Source organism: Mesoplodon mirus, assembly GCF_964341445.2.
Source record: "Mesoplodon mirus genome assembly, chromosome: 12".
Lineage (NCBI taxonomy): Eukaryota > Metazoa > Chordata > Mammalia > Artiodactyla > Ziphiidae > Mesoplodon > Mesoplodon mirus.
Window position 1 is genome coordinate 74,828,059 of NC_138988.1, and position 25,098 is coordinate 74,853,156.

At 42.4% G+C, this 25,098-nt stretch overlaps 1 protein-coding gene across 3 annotated transcripts in view; it reads left to right on the forward strand.

Moving 5' to 3' along the window:
* Positions 1-25,098, forward strand: part of BICRAL (BICRA like chromatin remodeling complex associated protein) — an 84,375-nt gene that overhangs the window by 48,670 nt on the left and 10,607 nt on the right. For all 3 annotated transcript variants that reach the window (XM_082637844.1, XM_082637843.1, XM_082637842.1), the window contains 7 exons: positions 258-303; positions 935-983; positions 1,072-1,140; positions 4,853-6,532; positions 21,756-21,861; positions 22,702-22,802; positions 23,868-23,929. In XM_082637844.1, the coding sequence (XP_082493970.1) occupies positions 263-303; positions 935-983; positions 1,072-1,140; positions 4,853-6,532; positions 21,756-21,861; positions 22,702-22,802; positions 23,868-23,929 (2,108 nt within the window). In that variant the 5' untranslated portion in view covers positions 258-262. The remainder of the gene's footprint in view (positions 1-257; positions 304-934; positions 984-1,071; positions 1,141-4,852; positions 6,533-21,755; positions 21,862-22,701; positions 22,803-23,867; positions 23,930-25,098) is intronic.

The window sequence follows — 25,098 nt, forward strand, 5'->3', positions numbered from 1 at the left end:
CTTGATTTGTCTAGATTGCTTTTTGACTTGTAAGTTAAGGATTTGTGTTCAATAAAAACAATTTAAATTGAATACTTCATCTCTTGAATGACCACAAAAATTTAAAAGTCACGTTCATAATAAGCAATTAGAGGGAAAACTCACATGAATTAGTTATTTATCTAGGAAAGTATAAGGTATATTTTTGTGTTGCATTGATGCTACTGGCTTTAATCTGCTTTGCTGAAACAGTGCTTTCTTATTCCTTTTCTTTATAGTTGTCATGGATGATGATGATGACTCGTGTCTCCTTGATCTTATTGGGTAAGATGTTCATTCCAAAATAAGGGTAAATCAAATGTGTGAGGTTTGTTGTACTAAAACAACCTAATAAGCATATTAAAACCAAGTGGGTTTTTTAAATAAAGATTAAATAATCATCATAGATATAGTAGGGAGACAAAGTGACATGGATTAACATAGGGGTCATAATTAGGTAATCCTTTATTAAATTTATTTTATAAAAAATCCTAGGAGGGGCTTCCCTGGTGGCGCAGTGGTTGAGAGTCCGCCTGCTGATGCAGGGGACACGGGTTCGTGCCCCGGTCCGGGAGGATCCCGTGTGCCACAGAGCGGCTAGGCCCGTGAGCCATGGCTGCTGGGCCTGCGCGTCCGGAGCCTGTGCTCTGCAACGGGAGAGGCCACAACAGTGAGAGGCCCGCGTACCACACACACACACACAAAAATCCTAGGAGGCAGAAATGAGTGATAATGGGAAATGGAACATCAAAATGAAACAAAACAAAACCAACAAAAAAACTACTAATAGTTTTAAAACAGGGAGAGGATTTTACTCAAACTAATACATCATTTTCTTTTTCCCCTGTGAAAATGAACCCTAAATATAAGTAATGTATTTATTTGCTGTTTTCTCTTTTTGGCTGTTGTTTTCTAGAGACCCCCAGGCATTGAACTATTTTCTACATGGACCTAGTAATAAATCGGTAAGTAATACTCAGACCATCATAGGCATACATTTTGTTTCTTCTTCAGAGTCAAAGTGATCACTTTTTTGAATTTGTACTTTTGCAGAGCAATGAGGACTTGACTAATGCAGGATATTCTGCAGCCAATTCAAATTCAATTTTCGCCAACTCTAGTGTGAGTATTGGAAACTGAATGCAATGATCAGATGTTTCTGTCTCATTGATGCCTAGTGAATTGAAGCTTTAATTGCCTTTGTATCATGATGGGAATCCCTACTTTGTCTTTTGTAATTGACACAAGAGGAAAATCTATTGAATTTTGTTGACATTTTCTACTTTTAACTTAGTCTATTAAGATTTTTACTTTGCCATTTTCCTAAGGTTTCAACTTTCTTTCTAAAATGCCTCAGAAACGTTATAGCCTGAGAAACTTATATTAGAGTCTTTTGAATGTTGTTACATAACCTTTAAAAAAAATCATTCTGTATTGTGGTTACTTTCCAATCATTTTCATCTTAAACAAGGAGAAAGATCATAGTAGCTGACACCTACTGAGCGCTCGGTATGTTCTTGGCACTCAGAGCTTAACATATATTGACCTTGTTACAATAATTCCATGAAGTAGGTTCTATTATTATCCATATTTAAGGATGAGAAAACTAAAGGTTGGTATTTACCCAGTATTACACAGCCAGGAGTCGCAAGCTAGGAATCGAACTCGGGCCACCAGGTTCCAGGGCGCAGGTTCTTAAGCTCTAGGAACATCTAGACAAGAAATCTGACCTGAGGGCAGGGAAGTCCTGCCTGGAAACTATATCCGGATTGCTGTGTTTAAGCCTATGTTACTTTAATCTTTTCAACTGCTTTGTTCTACCATGGATGGTAGTCCAGAGTCCGACCACCCAAGTCTGAATCCTTGCTCTGCCACTTACTAGCTTTATAACCTTGTATCTATCACTAAATCTCTAAGACTCAGTTTCCTTATTTGTGAATCCAGGAGAATGATAAATCTACCTCATAGGGTGGTTAAGATGAATGGACTAGTCCATGGAAATCAGTTGACACAGTGCTCAGTTAATGTCAACTTATTGTCATCATCAGGGTCTTTATTTTCTTCATCCATAAAATGGAATAGTATTCAGAAAGTCCTTGGGAATGCACAGTTCTTTATAAAGTATTTGAGTATGTGTAAAGTATGTCAGATCATAACATGCAAGACTCCTCCACATGCTAGGGGTGGCTTTAAAGCCACAACACTGATTTCCTGTAAGGTTTATGAATTAGTAGCAATTCTGAAATTCATTCTGAGTGGGCAATAACTGCATGTGATGCCATTAAACCCATAAAGTAGACACTGAGCCTGTTTCCCAACACTAATGATTTTTACTTACCAGCTCTCCCACTTCCACGTAAGTATTAATTCTAACTCTTCAGGCTGCTTCATTCAGGATGTATTTATTGTAAACGTGAGTTGCATCATGTCAGTAAAACATTTTAAAAGCTTTTAAAAATATGGAATTTCAAATCTATGGTCTGTTAATTTGTGCATTGTAAAAACATTAAACTGTACCACCACTCAGGAGATAATCCACTGTTGCCTTGATATTTCTCTGCAAAAACAAACAAACAAACAAACCTCCTTGCTTTCAGTTGCTTTTTCCCACTTCCTTTCAAATGACTGTTCAAGTCCTAAGGTGGTGTCCACCTAACTGAGGCCACATTAGTCCCGTTTCAACTGTTGATTGGGTGTCGAGTGAACTAGTCTTGGCTTTTCTACCTGGGTCTCCGCATCATCTAGCCCCCAACACACCTTATTAGCCTAGGGCTGAGAATCTCTATAGTTTTGAAAGTTGGACTATTCATTCTTTTTTTTTTTTCCTTTGGCTGCGCCATGCAGCTTGTGGGATCTTAGTTCCCCAACCAGGGATTGAACCCAGGCCCTGGCAGCTAAAGCACCAAGTTCAACCACTGGACCCCCAAGGAATTCCCTGGACTGTTTTCTTTTTTTTTTTTTAATTTTTATTTATTTATTACTTTTGGCTGCGTTGGGTCTTTGTTGCTGCGCATGGGCTTTCTCTAGTTGCGGCAAGCAGGGGCTACTCTTCCTTGCGGTGCGCGGGCTTCTCGTTGCGGTGGCTTCTCTTTCCGCGGAGCACGAGCTCTAGGTGTGTGGGCTTCAGTAGTTGCGGCGCGTGGGCTCAGTAGTTGTGGCGCATGGGCTTAGTTGCTCTGCGGCATGTGGGATCTTCCCAGACCAGGGATCAAACCTGTGTCCCCTGCATTGGCAGGCAGATTCTTTTTTTTTTTTTTTTTTTTTTGCGGTATGCGGGCCTCTCACTGTTGTGGCCTCTCCCGTTGCGGAGCACAGGCTCCGGACGCACAGGCTTAGTGGCCATGGCTCACGGGCCCAGCCGCTCCGCGGCATATGGGATCCTCCCAGACCGGGGCACGAACCCGTATCCCCTGCATCGGCAGGCGGACTCTCAACCACTGCGCCACCAGGGAGGCCCGGCAGGCAGATTCTTAACCACTGCACCACCAGGGAAGTCCTGGACTGTTTATACTTGATTGATCTATTTTTAATTTTTTTCTTCATCTTTTTAAAATTTTTAATTGTGTTAAAAATATATATAACAACAAATTCACCATCTTAACCATTTTAAGTGGACAGTTCAGTAGTGTTAAGGATATTCACATTGTCTTCACCTTATGTTAAATAACGACTGATTCCATTTTTTTTTTCTTTTATAATTTTGACATATCCCATGATAAACTGCTGGCCAGCAGCGTGGCTCTTATCTATCAGTGACGGAGTTCAGTTCCCTTCATTTGCCTGTGTTATTGTCTCTAGTTGGAATGCGCAGTCCTTAAGGACTCATTATGGACAGACACAAACGCACAAGTGAGCGCTTGACAAATGTTGACCAACTTTTACTCTTGAATAGGACATTGAAATGGCTTTTAAAGCATCATAATAAGCTGATAACTTCTAAGAAATCAAGTAACTATTCACTCATTTCATATGGGAAGCTTGTTTTTATCCAGGCCGATTTTGCTTGGAGTGGGGCAGGTTAGAACTACGGGAGTTTCGAGAAACCTTTAAAGTCAAGGCTGGATCTGGGATACCTTCTGGACTTCTAGTAGAACCACACTCGGAACTCTCAAAGCTCACATCTACTCCTGTGGTACAAAAACTAGACACTGCTGTGTCCTGGATACACACATACCCTAGGCTGAGTCCCACTCAAGCTTTGGACTTGGGAGCAATCCTGAAAAAATTAAGCCATGCCACTATCTAAAAAATAAAGCTAAACTCCAGGTAGTCATGAGTATGTTGGCATTATTGATCTGTTTCCTATAAAATAATTTATCAGAGCAGTGAATGCACATACTTACAAAAACAACATTAAACATCATTAGTAAGGAAATCAAGTATCAGAATAAGGTGAGCAGGGCTTCCCTGGTGGCGCAGTGGTTGAGAATCCGCCTGCCAATGCAGGGGACACGGGTTCGGGCCCTGGTCCGGGAGGATCCCACATGCCGCGGGACAGCTGGGCCCGTGAGCCGCAGCTGCGGAGCCTGTGCTCCGCGACGGGAGAGGCCGCGGCAGTGAGAGGCCCGCGCACCGCAATGAGGAGTGGCCCCCGCTCGCCGCAACTAGAGAGGGCCCACGCACAGAAATGAAGACCCAACACAGCCAAAAATAAATAAACAAATAAAAATAAATTTATTAAAAAAAAAAAAGAATAAGGTGAGCAGTTTGGAGAGTTGTGCCTGAAAAGCAGACTGTTATGCTTTATTCATATTCAAAAGTGAGATTAGTTTTTTGTTTAAGAATCTCTTTCCAAGGTTAGATATGCCATGTAACATCCTGCTTATTTTTTTAGAATGCTGATCCTAAGTCATCCCTCAAAGCTGTAAGCAGCCAGCTTGGAGAAGGGCCCAGTGATGGACTGCCACTTTCAAGTAGCCTTCAGTTTCTTGAAGATGAACTTGAGTCTTCTCCTCTTCCTGATCTCAGTGAGGACCAACCTTTCGACATTCTTCAGAAATCCTTGCAGGAGGCCAATATCACTGAACAGACATTGGCAGAAGAGGCATATCTGGACGCCAGTATAGGTTCAAGCCAACAGTTTGCACAAGCTCAGCTTCATCCCTCTTCATCAGCATCCTTTACTCAGGCTTCTAATATTTCTAATTACTCAGGTCAGACGCTGCAGCCTATAGGGGTGACTCATGTGCCTGTTGGCACATCGTTTGCAAGCAATACAGTGGGTGTGCACCATGGCTTTATGCACCATGTGGGGATCAGTGTGCCCAGCCAGCATTTGTCTAATAACAGTCAGATTAGTGGTTCTGGTCAAATACAGTTAATTGGGTCATTTGGTAATCAACCTTCCATGATGACTATTAATAACCTAGATGGATCTCAAATCATATTGAAGGGTAGTGGGCAACAAGCCCCATCAAATGTGAGTGGAGGGCTTCTGGTTCACAGACAGACTCCTAATGGCAACTCCTTGTTTGGGAACTCCAGTTCCAGTCCAGTAGCACAGCCTGTTACCGTTCCATTTAATAGCACAAATTTCCAAACATCTTTACCTGTGCATAACATCATCATACAAAGGGGTCTTGCACCAAATTCAAATAAAGTCCCAATTAATATCCAGCCAAAGCCTATCCAAATGGGTCAGCAAAACACATACAATGTGAACAATTTGGGAATACAGCAGCACCATGTTCAGCCAGGGATCTCGTTTGCTTCTGCGAGCTCACCCCAGGGCTCAGTGGTTGGTCCGCACATGTCGGTGAACATTGTAAACCAACAGAACACAAGGAAGCCGGTCACCTCGCAGGCCGTGAGCAGCGCTGGGGGCAGTATTGTTATTCATTCTCCCATGGGCCAGCCTCACACACCCCAGAGTCAGTTCCTCATACCTACAAGCCTTTCCGTCAGTTCCAACTCGGTACACCACGTCCAGACCATAAATGGGCAACTTCTTCAGACTCAACCCTCTCAGCTCATTTCTGGCCAAGTGACCTCAGAGCATGTCATGTTGAACAGAAACTCTTCCAACATGCTCAGGACCAACCAACCATATTCTGGACAGATGCTGAACAACCAGAATACCGCCGTCCAGTTAGTGTCTGGGCAGACGTTCGCCGCCTCTGGAAGTCCAGTGATAGTCAATCATGCCTCTCCTCAGATCGTTGGTGGGCAGATGCCCTTGCAGCAGGCATCGCCAACCGTCTTGCACCTGTCCCCTGGGCAGAGCAGCGTCTCCCAAGGAAGACCTGGCTTTGCCGCCATGCCCTCGGTGACAAGCATGTCAGGACCTGGTCGGTTCCCTGTTGTCAGCTCATCCAGCACTGCCCATCCTAGTCTTGGGGCTGCGGTTCAGTCTGGTGCATCAGGATCAAACTTTACGGGAGATCAGCTGACCCAGCCAAACAGGACTCCAGTACCGGTCAGTGTGTCTCATCGTCTTCCAGTTCCTTCTTCCAAATCTACTAGCACCTTCAGTAACACACCTGGAGCAGGAAGCCAGCAACAGTTCTTCTGTCAGGTAATATTGTCAAACAAATGATAATATCAAACATATGTTTGGATGATTACGGAATGGAAGAGTGGAATGAGTATGTGATAGACTATAATTTTCATCCTAGGCTCCCAATTTATTATCTTAAGATGTTCAACTTACTATTGATTGCCTTTTTTCTTCTTAACTAAAATGTTTTATCCAGGGTAGTGTTGTGGTTTAGAGTGGAGACTCATGGATTTGAATCTAAGCTTAATGACGTGGAGCAAGTCTTACCTTAACTAACCTCTCTAGAGGTTAAGTTTTTTCATCAGTAAAGTGGACATAATAATACTACCATCCCATGGAATTATTGGGAGAATTAAATGAGGTAATCTATATAAAGCACTTAGCATAGTCCCTGGCAAATGACAAATACTTAATAAGAGCCAATATTAAGACATATACTTGATGGAATGTATTATAGGCATTTAAAAGGAAAGCTTGTTTTGGATGGACTGGGTAGAGAAGTCACGGCTGTCTCTTGGGTGCCAACTGGAAAGGCTCAGGGACCCAGTGAGACTCAGCAGTGGGTAACTGGCCTGCACAGAGGGATGCATATGGAGGGAGGGATCCAGGGCAATGGATTTGACCAAGTACCTGAGCCTACTCTTACCAGAGCATTGTGCCGGTAAATCACTGTGGGCAATCTGTAAAACCATGTAAGGATTATGTTTCTGAAAAGCATTTCAAAGGGTCATCACCTTTGGTCCTTCAGCCCATCTGCCGATCTTTGAACTCCTCTGGCTTTTGGTTCTCACTCATTCTTAGCATGTTCTGTAGTTCCAGCTCCATACCCCACTCCCCCACCAACCCCCTGCCGGTGGTCTACCCTCCTTACTCCTCCATTTTCCCTGCCTTTCTTCTCCACATTTAGAAGAATTCAAAAACTTCTCTCTACCATGTATATCAATATTTTTAAAACTGTATACCTTTGACTTAGTAATTCCACTAAGAATCCTAAGGAAACAAAGATTATTTATGATCAAGGCTGTTCATTGTATTACTTTCGGTGTCAAAGGTGTGTGTGTGTCTTTGTGTTTTGAAATAATGTCAGGCTTATAGAAAAGTTAAAGTTTCGAGACTAGTGTAAAGAATTCTCATATACCCTTCACCAAGATTCCCCAGATGTTAACTTTTTACCCCATTTGTTTTATCCTTCTTTCTCTCTTTCACACACACACACACTCACACACACAAACACACACACACACATAGTTCTGAGAGTAAATTGCAGGCATGATGCCTCTTGACCCCTACATACTTCAGACTTCAGTGTGTATCTCTTAAGAACAGGGACACTCCCCTACATAACCACAGGACAGTCATCAAAACCAAGAAAAACAGCATTATTACAATATTATCATCTAATCTACAGACCTTATTCTGATTTAGTCCATTTTCCCAATAATGTCCCTTACAGCAAGAGAGAATAAATTATATTATGTTTTGTTTTTATGGTCTAGGATCACTGCCTAATTCTGTTGTCATGTCTTTAAATCGGAAACAGGTTTTTTTTTCTTTCTTTCTTTTTTTTAATTTTTGGCCATACCGCGTGGCATACAGGATCTTATTTCCCCAACTAGGGATCGAACCCACGCCCCCGCAGTGGAAGCGTGGAGTCTTAACCACTGGACCGCCAGGGAAGACCTGGAAACAGTTTCTTCATCTTGCTGTCTTTCATGACCTTGATTGTTTGTTTGTTTGTTTTTGGCTGTGTTGGGTCTTCGTTGCTGCGCGCAGGCTTTCTCTAGTTGCGGCAAGTGGGGGCTACTCTTCGTTGCGGTGCGCAGGCTTCTCATTATGGTGGCTTCTCTTGCTGCAGAGCACGGGCTCCAGGTGTGTGGTCTTCAGTAGTTGTGGCACGTGGGCTCAGTAGTTGTGGCTCGTGGGCTCTAGAGCACAGGCTCAGTAGTTGTGGTGCATGGGCTTAGTTGCTCTGCGCCATGTGGGATCTTCCCGGACCAGGGCTCGAACCCGTGACCCCTGCCTTGGCAGGCAGATTCTTAACCACTGTGCCACCAGGGAAGCCCGACCTTGATTTTTTTGAAGAGTCAAACCAATTGTTTTGTAGAGTGTCCCTCAATTTGGGTTTCTCTGATGTTTCCTCATGATTAGATTCAGATTATACATTTTTGGTAGGATTGCCACAGAGGTGATGGATGTGTCCTCACGATGTGAACTTGTCGCATTCCTGGTGATGTTAACTTTGAACACTTGCTTAAGATGGTGTCTGCTTCATGTGGCGTCTGATGCATAGTTAATAAGTTTCTTCAGGGAGTTACATTGAGATTATGTAGATATCCAATTTCTTGTCAAACCTGAACACACTAGTTTAAGCTTTCATTGATAATTCCTGACTGAATCAGTTATTACTAAATCAGCTGTTACTGTGACAGTCACCAAATAGAGACTTTCTAATTCCATTGTTTATTCTACATTAATTGTTGGCATTCTACTCTAAGGAAGAGTTTTTCTGTCTCCCCCTTTTGCTTATGCCAGTATGGACACATAGGTTCTTATTTTATTTCATGTGTTAAAAATTGTTACAATCAATTTTTTTGATGCTCAAATTGCTTTGATGCCATTGGGCACCCCTCCAAATTGGCTGCTGGTCCTTCTGACATGTTTCCATCATGCTTTGAGCACTTCCTTTAATTTCTAGCAAAACATGATGTTCCACGTTCGTCTTTCACTTTCCCTGCCCCTGCCCTGGAATCAACCACTTGAGGGACCTTGTTCCTTCTAGTGGAGAACAATATTTAGAAGCCAAGATCTGAGCTGGGACTTATATGTATTTACACATACGCAACATCTATAGCTGTCTATCTATCTATATTAAAAACCATGAGTTCATACTGATACTTTCAATTCTAATCCAGTACCACCAGGTTCATTATTCAAGTCTCCTTTTCCATATTTGTAGCTCTCTTTTCTAACAGTGAGAAAGCCTGCCCCACAATATATTTGCTTATTTGCCCAATCCTAGAAAACAAAGAAAATAGTTTTAGAATTGCTAATTCATAGCAGTGTGAAAAACAAACCTACTTCAGACTTCAGTATTGGTTTACATTCTGTCTTTAACCTAAAGGTGTATAGTCAAAATACTGTGTTCAACACCTGAAAATACCACAACATTGTAAATCAACTATACTCCAGTAAAAATTAAAAAAAAAAAATACTGTGTTCAAAAGTTACTAGAGTTAGTACTTTTTTTTTCCTCCCTTGGTATGGTTATGCTATTCTTTTGAACTATACTTTTGCTTGTTTCTGTTTGCGTTTCATTTTAGAATTCTTTTCCCACTACCTTTGTTGATTTTATCTATGTAATTTCTTTTGAATGGGTGAACCATTAGCATGGTCCCAAAAGCCAGGGCTATGCAGAAAGTGTGCTGGGCAGTCTCCCTCCTCCCTGGCCTTTCTCCCTGCTCCCACCCCTCCCTCCATCCTTTCCTGCCAGTTCTCATCCATCCCCTATTTGCAGCAATCTCATTAGTTTCTCCTTTATTTATCCTCTGTTTTTTTTTCACACAGATAAGCAGATACATGTATATTTTCTTATTTCCCCTCCTTTCTTACTCAAATATAGCATACTATAGATAGATATTCTTCTATACTTTGGTTGCAAAAAAGTTTTCTAAACCCAATATAATACTTCTCCAATAGTAGGAGGATTATTGGATATAATGAAGTATTATGTAGCCATTTTAAATGTTTTTGAAAAATAATTAAAGATTTGGGGGAAGGCTTACAAAGTCATTTTAAGTGTGCAGTTAAATGTGAAATATTTTAAATGCACATTTAACTGTAAAATATTTAATAAGAAATTTGTTTTCTCTTTTAGAAAAATGATGAAAGACAATATGGTGAACTAGAAAATAGAAAACCCTCTTGCTTACAAAACATCCAGAAACTTGATTAGGAGGAAATGTACTGCTCCCTTAACAGCAGTTTTCTGAGTGGTAGAATTACAGATACTCTTGTTTTCTTCTAGTTTTAAAAACTTACCCCACGTAGAGGAGGTGATACCTGGACAGCATTTATCAACATATTGATGCATTTTTCAAAAATAAGTAAAACATGCCATTGGTAATCATTAGAAACAGTTCCAAAATAGTTTAGAATGAAAAGTAAGTCTTCCTCTTCCAGAGGCCACCACTGTTTCTAGGTTCTTTCTCTTCCCCCAGATATGTCCTCTGCATATACAGCACAAACGTCACATATATACTTATCTCTGCAACACACCATACCTGTTTTTACTTAATTATAGAACTTGAGGATTACTTTATACCTATATATATTGATCTGCTTTACGTTTATTATAATCAATTATACATAATCAGCCACAGCATGGTCATTTCCTTTCTTTTTCTTTTTCTTTTTTTTTCAATAATGCTTCAATGAGGGGGAAAAAAAATCTGTCTTTCTGACTCCCCAAAGTTTCAACTATCCAAAGGTAACAAGAAGCCTATACCGGCAGCTCCAAAGTAATTTTTAATGCCAAAGAGTATTGGGAACTAGATCAGTTTAATGCCAAAGAGTATTGGGAACTAGATCAGTTGCATTATGTCCTGTGTGTTCTGCTGCAGGTTTCCAGAACAATTAAAGCATCAGGTGTTTTGGATTAAGGAAGACACAGCCTTGGAGGCAACACAAGTTGGAAAAATAGTGTTGAGGTGTCATCTAACATTTAAACTAGGACATCCAGAGACATTTACAGTGACTCTTTTTATAATTTCTGTATAAATTACTTTATAGAACATTGTAATGACCAAAAATACCATTATCAGGGGCCTTCAGTGTTTATCTATTTGGAGAAATTTAATATGTAAAGTTTTGATACTATAAAACATTAATATTAGAGAACAATGAGTTTTTAAATATAAACTTTATTTTTGGTATAGATAATACATTTATTTGGTTCAGAATTCAAAAGGTACAGAAAGTTGTATACTACAGTGAAAATTTTCCTTCCTCCTGTTCCCCAGGCACACAGTTGCCTTCAGGCAACCAATGTAACCAGCTTCTTGAAGAGCGAACTTAAGTCCCCACCCCAAATTTTCCATTATGAAAACTTTCAGAACCACAGAAAAGTTGGAAGAGTACCGTGAACCTATTCACCTAGATTCACCAGTTGTTTATGTTTTGCAACATTTGCTCTGTGTGTGTCTCTCTCTACACACACACACACACACACACACATATGCACACACTCTTTTCTCTGAACCTTTTGAAAGTAAGTTGCAAATGGTATGACCCTTGACCCCTAAATTCTTCAGCAGGTATCTCCCAAGAACAAAGACCTTCTTCAACACAATCTCAGTATTACTATCACCCCCAAGAAATTTAACATTAACGTAATAACATTATATCAGATTCCTTCCAGTTGACTCAGTAATGTCCTTTATGACAATGCCTCACTCTAGAAAGCAGAGAACACTGATTTCATTTATTGTCACATCTCTTTAGGCTACAGCAGCCTGGATCAGTTGTCTGGTAGGGTGGCCCTCAGTGTGTCATCTGATTGTTTCCTCATGATTAGATTCTGGCTGAATGGTTGGCACATAATGTTGATTTTTCCCATTATGGGTGATTCCGATGTGATCACTTTGTTACGGTGGCCCCCTGCCAGGTTTCTCCTTGAGGTATTCAAAGGTATCTTGTTCCCATGTAAGGAAGAAATGATCTCTAGGATGGTGCTTTGGGACCACGTGACTCTCCTGTTTCCCGGCCTCTCACCCAGTGATTTGACTCCATTGGTATATATTGCATTAGTGGTTGCAAAATGCTTTTCTAGTTATATTATCCTATCTACTGTTATTGACTGGGATTTTTCCATAAAAAAGAGCTTTTTCTTCTCACATTGTGTGTGGGTTTAACACTATGAAATCATAGTTGTTTTTTTGCATTAATTTAAAAACTTTATTACAGGGAATTTTAAACATGAACAAAGACAAGTTAGTGTAATGAGCCCCATGCTCAATCAGCTCCAGTGCTTACCAGCTCATGGCTATTCCTGTTTCATCCATACCCCACTCAGTCTCCCCTGCCCAGTATTACTCTGAAGCTAAACCAGACATATAAGTTCATCTGTAATATTTTAGTGTATATCTCCAAAAGGCCATGTATTCTCTTTAAAGTTAACGTTGCAATTTATTGCTTTCATTATTCTTTTTGATGCTTATATTGTCCCAAGTTTGGCCTACTTAAGGCCTACTTAAGCTGACTTCTACACTTCTGACACATTCCCACCTCCTTTGAGCACTTTGAAGCACAAGATATTGTAGGCATGTCTTGTGATTACCTTGCCACAGACCTAGAATCAGCCATTTCTCTAAGGAGCCCTGTGAATTTAAATCTCTTAATGCAGAGTCATTTACAGGATTTAAACTTTCTTTTAAATGGATTAATATTTCAAAAGTTAGTGACAAAGAAGGCAGTTTGCAAGGGTTTAGCCTATCAAACAAAAGTAAACAAATTATTTTAAGTCCAAATCTCTTTAGATCACTGAAAGTTTTAGTAGATTTTAAATTCCTTGAGAGCAGCACCTACTGGTGCTTTGCGGTGCTTTGCATGTGAGATTTCCAAAGCGATTACTACTGAAGTCTCCAGCCTGCCCTGCCCCTCCCTAATTCCTTTCCCCATCCAGCTCAGCCTGCCTACCTTACTGTGGAGGCACTGTATTTTCAGATGCCCAGACTTCATAATCTAGATGTTCTTGTTTGTTCTCTTCCTCTGTACCTTTAATAAGTTACAAATCCTACAAATTCTTCTTTGAATGTCTTATATCCATTCTTCCCAATAATAATGAAAATAAAGATCATATTATTAACAACTGGTACATGCAGGGACTATCTGTATTATTTCTAATCCTTACTTTGGGGCTACAAGTAACATTACTGTTCCCATTTCACAGTCAAGGAGATGGAGGTTCAGAGCATGGGCAAATTGCTGTAAAGGCAGACTTCACCAGCTAGCTGTCTCTACCACACTGCTTCCCTTTTCTCTCTTTTCTACATCTGTACCCTGAGCTAGACTTTAAGAGGGACAGCAGTATAACGGGGAAAACAAGAGTTGGAACAGGAGTCAGCTCACTTGCAGGTCCTCCTCTGCCAGTGATTGGTTTTGTGATCTAAGTTCCTATCTTACATTCTGAGCCCTAGTTTTCTCTTTTTTTTTTTTTTTAACACCTCTGCATTTTTTTTTATTAGTTTCTGCTTTATAACAAAGTGAATCAGTCATACATATACATCTGTTCCCACATCCCTTCCCTCCTGCGTCTCCCTCCCTCCCACCCCTCCAGGCGGTCACAAAGCACCGAGCTGATCTCCCTGTGCTCTGCGGCTGCTTCCCACTATCTATCTACCTTACGTTTGGTAGTGTATATATGTCCATGCCTCTCTTTCGCTTTGTCACAGCTTACCTAGTTTTCTCTTGAAAATGAGGAACCCACGGGCTTCCCTGGTGACGCAGTGGTTGAGAGTCCTCCTGCCGATGCAGGGGACACGGGTTCGTGCCCCGGTCTGGGAGGATCCCACGTGCCGCGGAGCGGCTGGGCCTGTGAGCCATGGCCCCTGAGCCTGCGCGTCCGGAGCCTGGGCTCTGCAATGGGAGAGGCCACAACAGTGAGAGGCCTGCGTACCGCAAAAAAAAAAAAAAAAAAAAAAAAAAAAAAAAAAGGATGCTTGGGCCTCACCTTCATAAATTCTGATTTAAATGGTCTAGATTGAAGGTTCTAGGCAGCAGCATTTTTCAAAAGCTCCCCAAGTGATTCTAAAGTGCAAACGAAGAAGAATGGACTGCTGGGTAGATGTTTTCCAAGGCCCATTTGTACTGTAATTAGACAGCTGTAACAATTGTCTGGATGATTAATCTGCCTTCAGACTCTCCCTAAAGTCTGGCTTCCACCACATTTATCTTCCTAAAACATTTGCTTGGTGACCTGAACCAAATCATCTGGGAGCTTCCCATTGCACAGGAGAAAGTACCAACCCCCAGCCTGGCCGCTAAGGTTCTCAAGCTGAACTGCTCCAGGTTAGCCAGGCAGGACCCCTCATGGCTCCCTGAACAGGCCAGACTCATCGTGAGCCTCAAGCCTTTGCTGATGGGCATTCACTGAATGTCCTTTCCTATCTGGCCTAGATGCTTCTCCTCCCTCAGGGCACCCAAAGCCCCTAAAAGAATGAAGCCTTTTTCGGACCCTCCACTGATCTCCTCTCTGCACTTTTTATTTATACTTCCCACCAGGTATAATATTTCCTTCACTGATTCATTCATTCAACAGTGTATCAGTAGCTGCCGGGGCCAGCCCTGGGCCAAGTCCCAGGGATGCAACAGTCTTTTGCATAGCAGGAGGCAGCAGATAAGCCGACAGCCACAAGACAGTATTCTGAGTGCTCTGGTGGAGGCAGCCCAGGGCACCCGGCTCCGAAAAGGAGCCTCTTACCAAGATGGGATGGTTTGAGCAGGTTTCCACGAAATAGTGGTTTCTGACTGAGCCCTACTATGGGAGAAGGAAGTTATCCAGCAAGAGAGGGTCTGAGTAAAGGATGTTCAGGCAGTGGAATCAGCAAGTGCAAAGCCTTGCAGAGAGAAGAGAATGTGGTTCTGCAGGAGAAGGAAAGCAAGTTCAAGTGAGAGGTGAAGATTTAGGTGGGAAAGGTAAGCGAGCCCTAAACACTACAGGACCCTGATGCCGGGCTCAGGAGCCAGTGTCGTAACGTAAGCATGAAATAGTGCAGACCCACTTGAGCCTAGTGGCAGAAGAAATGGAGAGAAGTGAATGGATTTGAGGCAGGTTAGATAGAACTTTGGATTGATTGGCTATAGTGGAGGAATAAGGGTGACACAGAAGTTTCTGGCAGTGACACCCAGGTTCACCGAAATAGAGAACATGGAAAGAAATCATGGTTTGAAGGGAAGTTCTGAGTTCAATTTAGGTTGTTTGTCAAGGGTGAGGTACCTTTGGAACAACCAAGTTGTATGGGCAACAGCTACATGTGCTGAAGCAGAGAGTGAATTGTCAGCTGAAGTGGGATTGACCAGCATATATATCGTGATGGAAGCGGTGGGAGTGGATGAAACGGATCAGGAAGAGTGTGTCAGTAGAGGAGGAGCAGCCAGGAGAGAGCCCCAAAGCACCAACACACTTAGGGGGTGGACACAGAAAGAGGGGTCCGCAGGGAAGACTCAGAATATTCCAGAGAGCAGGCGTCAAACCCATAGGGCTCAGCATTTTGGAAGCTAAGAAAGGAAAATGAGGCAGGCAGGAGGGATGGTGTCCACAGAGTGGAGTGTTGCTGGGAAGTGGGTGGAAGTCAGGATGGGAATGTTTCTGATACATGTAGCAACAAGGAGGCAGTTGTTGACCTTGGTAAGATTTGTCTCCATGGAGTGATATGTGCAGAAGCCAGATTGCAATAGATTAAGGGGAGTAGGGGGTGTGTGGTGATAAGCACAGACAACTTCCAGAAAAATGACAGTAACTGACACTGCAGTAGCTCCACGGATGTGTGGAGTCAGGGTGTGGTTTTTATAAGATACGGGAAAGGCTTGAGCTCTTTTCGAAGCTCATGGGAAGGAGAAGGACATGAATTCCAGAAACGTTGGTGGGATTCTTTGTATAAAAGCATTGGGGGATGCTTCTTTCACTGTAACAGAGAAGCGGGAAGGGATGAATGGGGTTGCAGGTGATGTCGTAGCTTTGGTGGTAGAAAGTTGAATGAATTCTCACCTGGCTTACAGGTTTGAAGATAATGAAATAGGCTTCAGTGGAAAATAAGCAAGAAGCTGGCCAGGGGAAAAAGAGGATTGCTGGTCATGCATGAGGGCCTGAGGTTGGACACCATAATATGGTACACTGTGTTTGGGTGGGCCTGGTTGTTTTCTGGATGGTAAACTCTCAGAGGGCAGAGACTGTGTGTGGTATCCTTCATCTGCCTTCTCTGTGATTACCATGGTGCTGTGCATACAGTGAACACCCAAATGTCTTAGTCAAGGTATTTTGGGCTGCAACTGTCTAGAAACTCACCCTAACACATTTAGCAAAAAGGAGAACGTCTTTTATAGTGTAGCTTCTTTATAAGAGTCAGAACCAGGCTCTCTGCTCTTCCCTTGGCCTCTTCAAGATAGCACGGCCTCACCTCTCTCCTTCATGGTCCTCTCTCACTCTTCCAAGCGTTTAACAGAAACAGGCGGTACGCGGGCCTCTCACTGTTGTGGCCTCTCCTGTTGTGGAGCACAGGCTCCGGACGCGCAGGCTCAGCGGCCATGGCTCACAGGCCTAGCCGCTCCGCAGCATGTGGGATCTTCCCGGACCGGGGCACGAACCCACGTCCCCTGCATCGGCAGGTGGACTCTCAACCACTGCGCCACCAGGGAAGCCCTGGAGAGCTTTTTTAATTTATAGATTCCTAAGCCCCACATTAGATTTCTGAATCGATCTTTGTGGATGGAACCCAGAAACTTTGTCTTTCAGATGCTCTCCCAGGTGATCTTGATGCAATTAGGCTATAAACCTGCATTTGAGAACCGCGGCCCTTAGGTATCCCTCCCCCTCCCCCAATTCTCAGTTCCAAGGAGAGAGAGTCTGATTGGCCCACCCATGGTTCAGTCACCCTTGACCAGAGGAGCCAGTCGTGGGCAACATGAGGAAGTGGCCACGCAGGGCCTCTATACGGAGCTCTATACGTATAGAGCCGATGCTCTATATGGAGCCTTTGTTCAAATTAGGAAAAAGTGCCCCTCTGAGCCAAAATAGAAAAAAACACCCCTCTGGGTAGAGAAGCTGCTCACTGGCAGGCTTGGCACTTTTCCACGGGAAGAAAAGGTGCTCGCGGAGATGGAAACAACCTAAGTGTCCATCATCGGATGAATGGGTAAAGAAGATGTGGCACATATATACAATGGAATATTACTCAGCCATAAAAAGAAATGAAATTGAGCTATTTGTAATGAGGTGGATGGACCTAGAGTCTGTCATACAGAGTGAAGTAAGTCAGAAAGAGAAAGACAAATACTGTATGCTGACACATATATATGGAATTTAAGAAAAAAAAATGTCATGAAGAACATAGGGGTAAGACAGGAATAAAGACACAGACCTACTAGAGAATGGAGTTGAGGATATGGGGAGGGGGAAGGGTAAGCTGTGACAAAGTGAAAGAGCGGCATGGACATATATACACTACCAAACGTAAGGTAGATAGCTAGTGGGAAGCAGCCGCATAGCACAGGGAGATCAGCTCGGTGCTTTGTGACTGCCTGGAGGGGTGGGATAGGGAGGGTGGGAGGGAGACGCAAAAGGGAGGGGATATGGGAACATATGTATATGTATAACTGATTTAATTTGTTATAAAGCAAAAAAAATGAATAAATAAATAAAAAAAAAAAAAGGTGCTCGTTCCCTGGATTCTAGCTCTTAATGCCCTCTAGCAGGTAACAGACCTTTGTGTGTCCAACTGTGCTGGCTCCAACCCATTTCTATGGCAATGGGGCAATTCCCAGAGGAGACTGTGGGCTGGGAAGATCCCAGATGGCCTCCCTCACTCAGCAAATGCCTATCGGTTGACGAATATCATCTTGCTAGTTTGTCGTTGGCTTCTTACAAGGTGTACCACAGAGGGGGATGGGGATATATTGAGTATTCTGATTCATTGGTGGATTTCTGTATATTCACGTGGTATCAAGATAGTACAGGGTCTAAAGAGTTAAAATTGTACATTGATATGAGCAGAGTTCTTGGAGCCAAGTTCTCAACAAAATATCCTCAAATAGCTTCTCTATTTGTGAAGAAAATATATTTCAAGAGCAAGTCTTCTCTAAGAGGGACTTCCCTGGTGGCGCAGTGGATAGGACTCCATGCTCCCAAAGCAGGGTGCCCAGGTTCGATCCCTGTTCAGGGAACTAGATCCCACATGCATGCCGCAACCAAGAGTTCAAATGCCGCAACTAAGGAGCCTGCCTGCCTCAGCTAAGACCCGGCGCAATAAATAAATAAAATTTTAAAAAAGTCTTCTCTAAGAGTTCAGAAAAAGAAAACCTGAATGATATATTTTCTTTCTGGAAAAGACTGTCAGTTCAGGGGCAACCTAAATTTGGGGGGAATGAGAGAAAGTTGCTGGCTCCTGGACAGGGGCATTGGACTAGGAGGAAGTACAGACCCCTATGACTTAATGCCGCAGTGGAATTCACTCACTTATTTTCATTTAACAATGATCTACTGTGTGCTCACTATGGTGTCAGGCCCTCTTCTGGTGCTGGGGATACAGCAGTGAACCAGACACACAAAAGTCCTGCTCTGAAATCAGGGGACTGGGAGTGACCAGTGACCAGCGAACATCTGGGAACAGAGCAGATCCCTCGGGCAGCAGAGCTTTCCAATACAGACCTAGTGAATGGAGGAGATTCCAGTGGGGACACCAAACCAAGTTCCCAGTGGATTACAGTACTACCACCATCCTGGCCCTACCCGCCCCACCCAACCTCTGTGTTACCCTTATAGCATAAGAGGTGGGGAGATCATTCCAGTCCCAAGGGGAGGGACACAGTGAGGGGTACTGGCAGTAGCTGAAAGATGAAAATGCACTGATGCCAGTGTTCAACCCCCACATGGATGTGGGCAAGGGGACTGTAAAACACTTACACCAAAACCTGCTCAGGACTTCCCTGGTGGCACAGTGGTTAAGAATCCGCCTGCCAATGCAGGGGACACGGGTTCCAGCCCTGGTCCGGGGAAGATCCCACGTGCCGTGAAGCAACTAAGCCTGTGCACCACAACTACTGAGCCTGCACTCTAGAGCCCACGAGCCACAACTACTGAGCCCACGTGCCACAACTACTGAAGCCCACGTTCCTAGAGCCCGTGCTTCGCAACAAGAGAAGCCACCACAATGAGAAGCCCACGCACCGCAACAAAGAGTAGACCCCGCTCGATGCAACTAGAGAAAAACCACCTTGCAGCCAAAAAAAACAAAAAACAAAAAACCTGCTCAAACGAGGTGTCCCTACAGTTAGTAACCTTGTTTTCAGACACAACAGTACTTTATACCCTTAAATGATGGCAATTTTTCAAGCTTTTGACATTAGATTAGATTGTTCAGAGTATTTTTTTTCTCTTTACTCTTCTGTATTATGAAAAAACACATAGAAAAATACAGAAAACATAAATGTGCAGTTAACAAATAATTATAAAGCAAATACCCATGCATGTAACCACTTGAGAAATAGATTATCAGTACCCCAGAAAGTACCCTCTTCCATGCACCTTCCTAACCTAGCCCCTCTCCTGACTTTTATGGTGATTTCTTCCTTGCTGTTCTTTTAGTTTTACTACTTCTGTATGCATGAATTTTGTTTTATTTGTCTGTTCAATAGCTAGGAATCATTCAAGGTGATATCTGATAAATAAGGTGGGAGATCAGGCTGGGTAATGACATTTATTTATTTAAAAAAAAAAAACAACTTGTGTGCTCTTAAGCAATTTGGATGATATTCTTCTGTTTCATGTGAACTAGGCATATTGAAAGAAATTCCAAAAATGTTGTCCTGGCAACACTGCTATGAGGATTTTGGTCATTTGAACATATTCATTCTGGTTCATCTATTCAACTGTTGATCTCGTTATTTCAGAGTCCCATCTAGAATATAGCCTTGCCCTGTTAGACCACGTTTTTCCAACTTTTATCTGTTTGTTTTTTTATTCAAGTTGGCCCTTATTTTTATTTATTTACTTTTTGGCTGCACCGAGCGGCTTGCGGGATCTCAGATCCCCAACCAGGGATTGAACCCGGGCCATGGCAGTGAAAGCCCGGAATGCTAACCACTAGGTCAAGGTGGCCCTTAGTGTTCATCCCTTGGAAATATTTGTGAGGAAGGCCTGTGCTCACTGTTCACCCCAGGCCTCCTCACAACATGGGTGTCCTTCTTGTGAAGAGCTTCCCTACAGTAGGAAGGTGTGGAGTTATGTTCTAGGGCAAATGCTGTGAAGACTGGGAGATTTTCCCCCATGGTGTTCTCACTAAGAGATGCAGGTCCGACCTTCCCTGCTAATGGAAGGATGAGCAAAGTGACTGTTTCCAACTTTGTAATGACCTCCTCCAGTCTTTCTTGGTTGATGTCAAATCCATCTCCATTTCTGTATTAGAAAAAAGGACCAAATAGATAATTAATTGTTTAGAATAATACATTGTTTAGAACAGAAATATTAACATGAGTTTAGTTGGCCAATGGCCAGGTATTGCCAAGGTCTGTGTGAGCGGCCACATGTGAATGGTTGGTGGGAACATTTTGCTTAGGCCAGGGTCACAGGTCATCACCCCTGGAGATGGTTAGACTAAACTCTAAATCATCTGCTGGTATACAAAATATAAAACTGAAGGAAAAACTGAAAACTTCACTGTGAAGTAGTAATGACATAAAGGATTAAAATGTGGGAGTAGTTTAGAAACCCTTTATCATCTTACTTTAAATGCATTATAGAGAGAACAGATTTTTTTAGAGCTAAAAGGAATTTGTTAGTCCTTAAACTTCATCCAGTTCATCTTCCTTATTTATAGAAAAGAAGCACACAACAGTTTAAACATTAATTTTTCTAATAATATTTTGCTCAGACTAATATTCAGTTGAATTTACATTTCCCGATTACATGCCACCTGAGGTTATCATGACATGAACTAGAGACATCCCAGACGGCAGGGGTGAGATTTCCTTTAGATCATCCACACAGTGGACAGCGAATGTTGACAGTAGATTTGGGGTTGGTGCTTGGGCCCTGACCGGGTGCTCAGCATCCCTGCAGACCCCACATAGGAACTGATACTCAGGGTCATAATCCTTGCAGGCGAGACATTGCATTACTGAGGATAGAAACTGTTGGGGGTAGAGACTTGTTTCAGGCTCAGCTTTGCATCTGAGCACCATGAACACAGGAGTTCCAGGAGTGAGAAAGCAGCTGCTATCAATCAGCTCAGCTGGGATCAATCATCCCTCCTGAATGGCGTCAAGAAAATTCAGCAGGCTTGTAGACTTTAAAGGGTACTCTTTGCAGTTCTCCCAATGTGATAGGAGGATAATGTTTTTAAACTTTTGTTTTGTAAGCTAAACCAAAGGTGATGCGGGAGACTCATTAACAGACTTGGTTGGCACTTTAAGTGATCTAGTAAAGCTTTTATCATGCAATTAATTTTTCCATCTTGGCAATGTTTTTTCACAGGCTCCGAAAAAAAGTTTGAATCAGACTTGCCCCATTTCTGCTTCCAAGACTGCAGATGGCCTGAGGCAAGCGCCCATCCCAGGCCTCTTGAGCACCGCACTGCCAGGTCAGGAGCCCCTGTTGTGAGCTCTTTTAGTCTGTCGCAGTCCTCCCAGCACCAGGGGACACTCTTCACACATCCCTCATCCTGCATCTCTTCCACTCAGCCTCACCTCTGCTTTGATCCTTCCTTCTTTCCGTATCCTTTCCACCCAAATGCTGTACAATGTTGCATCTGTAGTATCTTATATACTAATGAGGGGGAAAAAAAGCACTTCTGTTTAAATTACAACACATTAAATTATGTGAAAAAAATGTGCTGCTTAGAAACAATGAAACCTAGTATTATATGGCACATGCAACTTTGTAACTATCCTGTATTTGTATATTTAGAATCTCCCCCCCCACTCCCCCACCCCAGACAAAAACAAAAAATATCGTGGGCCATGTCTTCCATTTCTTTTAAAGCTTTGAGCACCCGCACTGCTCAATAAGTACTAGAAAAGATGACAGCATGAACACTCCTAGCCAGTCCCCTAGTTGGGCCTCCCTTTCTTAAGTTGTGAGTATTTGGGGGTTCGGTAATACGGACAGATCACTGGTTTGAGGCCTATTCCTTAGACCTTAGATAATTTGAAACTGTAGCACTGACAGCTTTTATTTATTACCATTTATTTATGTGTTTATTTCCATTTATTACCTAAATAAGCTTTAATAATCCTTACCTCTGTCTTTAGAGCTTTGGTGGATAAATGTACTTCCTGCTCCCCTTCCTCACAGCCAGCACCCATGATAAACAAATCCCTTTCAGAATGTTCAGTAATCTGTGTACATTGGACTCTAGGGGTTACACAACGGGCCTGATTTACTGTTTCTGTTGAACGTTGTCTCGTGTTCATTCTAACAGGACAGGATTCTGGAAGCAAAGTTATACCGGTGTCCTTAGGAACCACACAACCACAGCAGGAAAAAGTCGTTGGATCATCTCCTGGCCAGCCAGCTGTGCAGGTAGAAAACAGTTTGCATAGCTTCTTCTCAATGTTCAGCATGATTGACAGAAAATGTGGTCACATCACCTTCTGTTTGCTAGTGGCTGTCTGGCATCATCTGCACAGTCAGCCTTGTCGCCCTGTGTGCCCACGAAAGTGCTCACTGGAGACCTTCCCTGAGAGCCATGCCTTGTAATGTTAATGTTTATAGGATGAATATGTCTGTTCTATTTCTCACATGTTTACAGTTCTTTCATTTACTCATGAATTAATAGTATACCAGCAGCCAGCACATCGTAGGCACTCAAAAAATGTAGTTTACTGTTGAATGATAATGATTATTATCCTATCAAAAGTGCATCTGTCCTCTTAGTTATACTAGAGATTTTTTTTTCCTGCAGGAGTGTATGAAGTAGTCAGTCCCTATGGTCTTTTAACCCATACTGGTCTGAAAAAGAAGAAAAAAATTTTTTGTTTTCAGTTTTCTAAGGCCTTAGGCTCTTCTCCATCAAACTTAAAATCGCTTAATGAAATCTGTGGTAGTCTGGGCCTGCCTGGAATACTTAGTGAAGGATCTGGTTCAGTTCTCAGGTTCTGATGTAAGGCGTATTTGTTCCTTACTGTGATCCAAGAAATGCCCTGCTAGGTCACACACCTGGACTGTATGTGACAGGAGCTCAGATGTGTTTGCTCCCTTATTTACCACTGAGAGGATGAATTAAGGACTGTCTACTGAATTTTCAGATGTTTATGGAGTTGTTACTTAAAATATATTTCTTCAAAAATATAATGAAGCTTTGTAGAGGGAGTTGGGAATTCAGGCTTTAAGGTACAGCTAAGTCCTTCCAAGGAACTGATAGTACGGCTTTCTGTAATCTTGACACGGTGCAACTTTGCTACATGGGTCTATGGATTTCCTTGTTTCATTTTCCAACACTGGCAAATTACAGCAAATGTTACATACTTAGAGTCTGCTCTTGATAAGGATTTGAAAATATTGGAAACATAGTGACCTTTATGTATAACTGTATTTTGCTTATTTTTTCTACAAAAGGGAATAATAAGAGGTGTGTTTTGTCTTTAGGTGGATAGTCATTCGGGAGGACAAAAGAGGCCTGCTGCAAAACAGCTAACTAAAGGAGCTTTGTGAGTTACCTTCGGAAATGACCCATTTTGAACATTTTTCTAGGTTCCTAACCTTCAACAAATATACAACAGTCAGGTTATGATACTACATATTTTTTAAAGTATACTTTGGAAATCTTTCCCTATAGTTTGTTAGGAGATATATCTATCTATCTATATATCTATATATCTATATATATCTCAAATGTGGTTTGAGCCTACTGTTCACCCTTTTGTTCTTAAGGAGAATAGTTCTTTGTCTTTTTAGCAACCACATACCCTTTGATTGGCCTAAGGGTCTCTGAGGAGAAGCAAGGTTTAATAAAGTCCTATGTCCAGCCAAGCCACGCAGTTGGTGCTCACACTGCTGAAGTGAACTGCCTTTCTTTCAGTCCTTATAGTGAGTTCCTTCTTGCCACAGGATCAGCTGACAAGACTGTTGCCTTGTGGGATCTGAGAAATCTGAAACTTAAGTTGCATTCCTTTGAATCACATAAGGATGAAATATTCCAGGTTCAGTGGTTGCCTCACAATGAGACTACCTTGGCTTCCAGTGGTACTGATCACAGACTGAATGTCTGGGATTTAAGTAAAATTGGAGAGGAACAATCCCTGGAAAATGCAGAAGATGGGCCAGCAGAGTTGTTGTTTATTCATGGTGGTCAGACTGCCAAGATATCTGATTTCTCCTGAAATCCCAATGAACCTTGGATGATTTGTTCTGTATCAGAAGACAATATCATGCAAGCTTGTCAAATGGCAGAGAACATTTATGATGATGAAGACCCTGAAGGGAGCATGGATCCAGAAGGATAAAGATCCTAGAGAATGTCTGCACTTCTTGTGATTTTAGACTCCCCTTTTCTTCCTCTCAACCCTGAGATTGATTTAACGCTGGTTTTGAGACACAGACTTTGTTTGGTTATCGTCTATAATAAGTTCTATCAATGATGTTATTAGTCCAAAAAATAAAAAAAATAAACTACTATGTTCAGAACAGAAATATTACCATAAGCTTAGCTGGCCAGTGGTCAGGCATTGCCAGGGTCTGTGTGAGCGCCCACACTTGAATGGCTGGGGGGAACCCCATGCTTTTGAGGCCAGAGTCATAGTTTGAGTCCCCTGTGTTGATGGTTAGACTAAACTCTAAACCCACCATGATGTATGAAGTATAAAACTGAGGGGAGGGC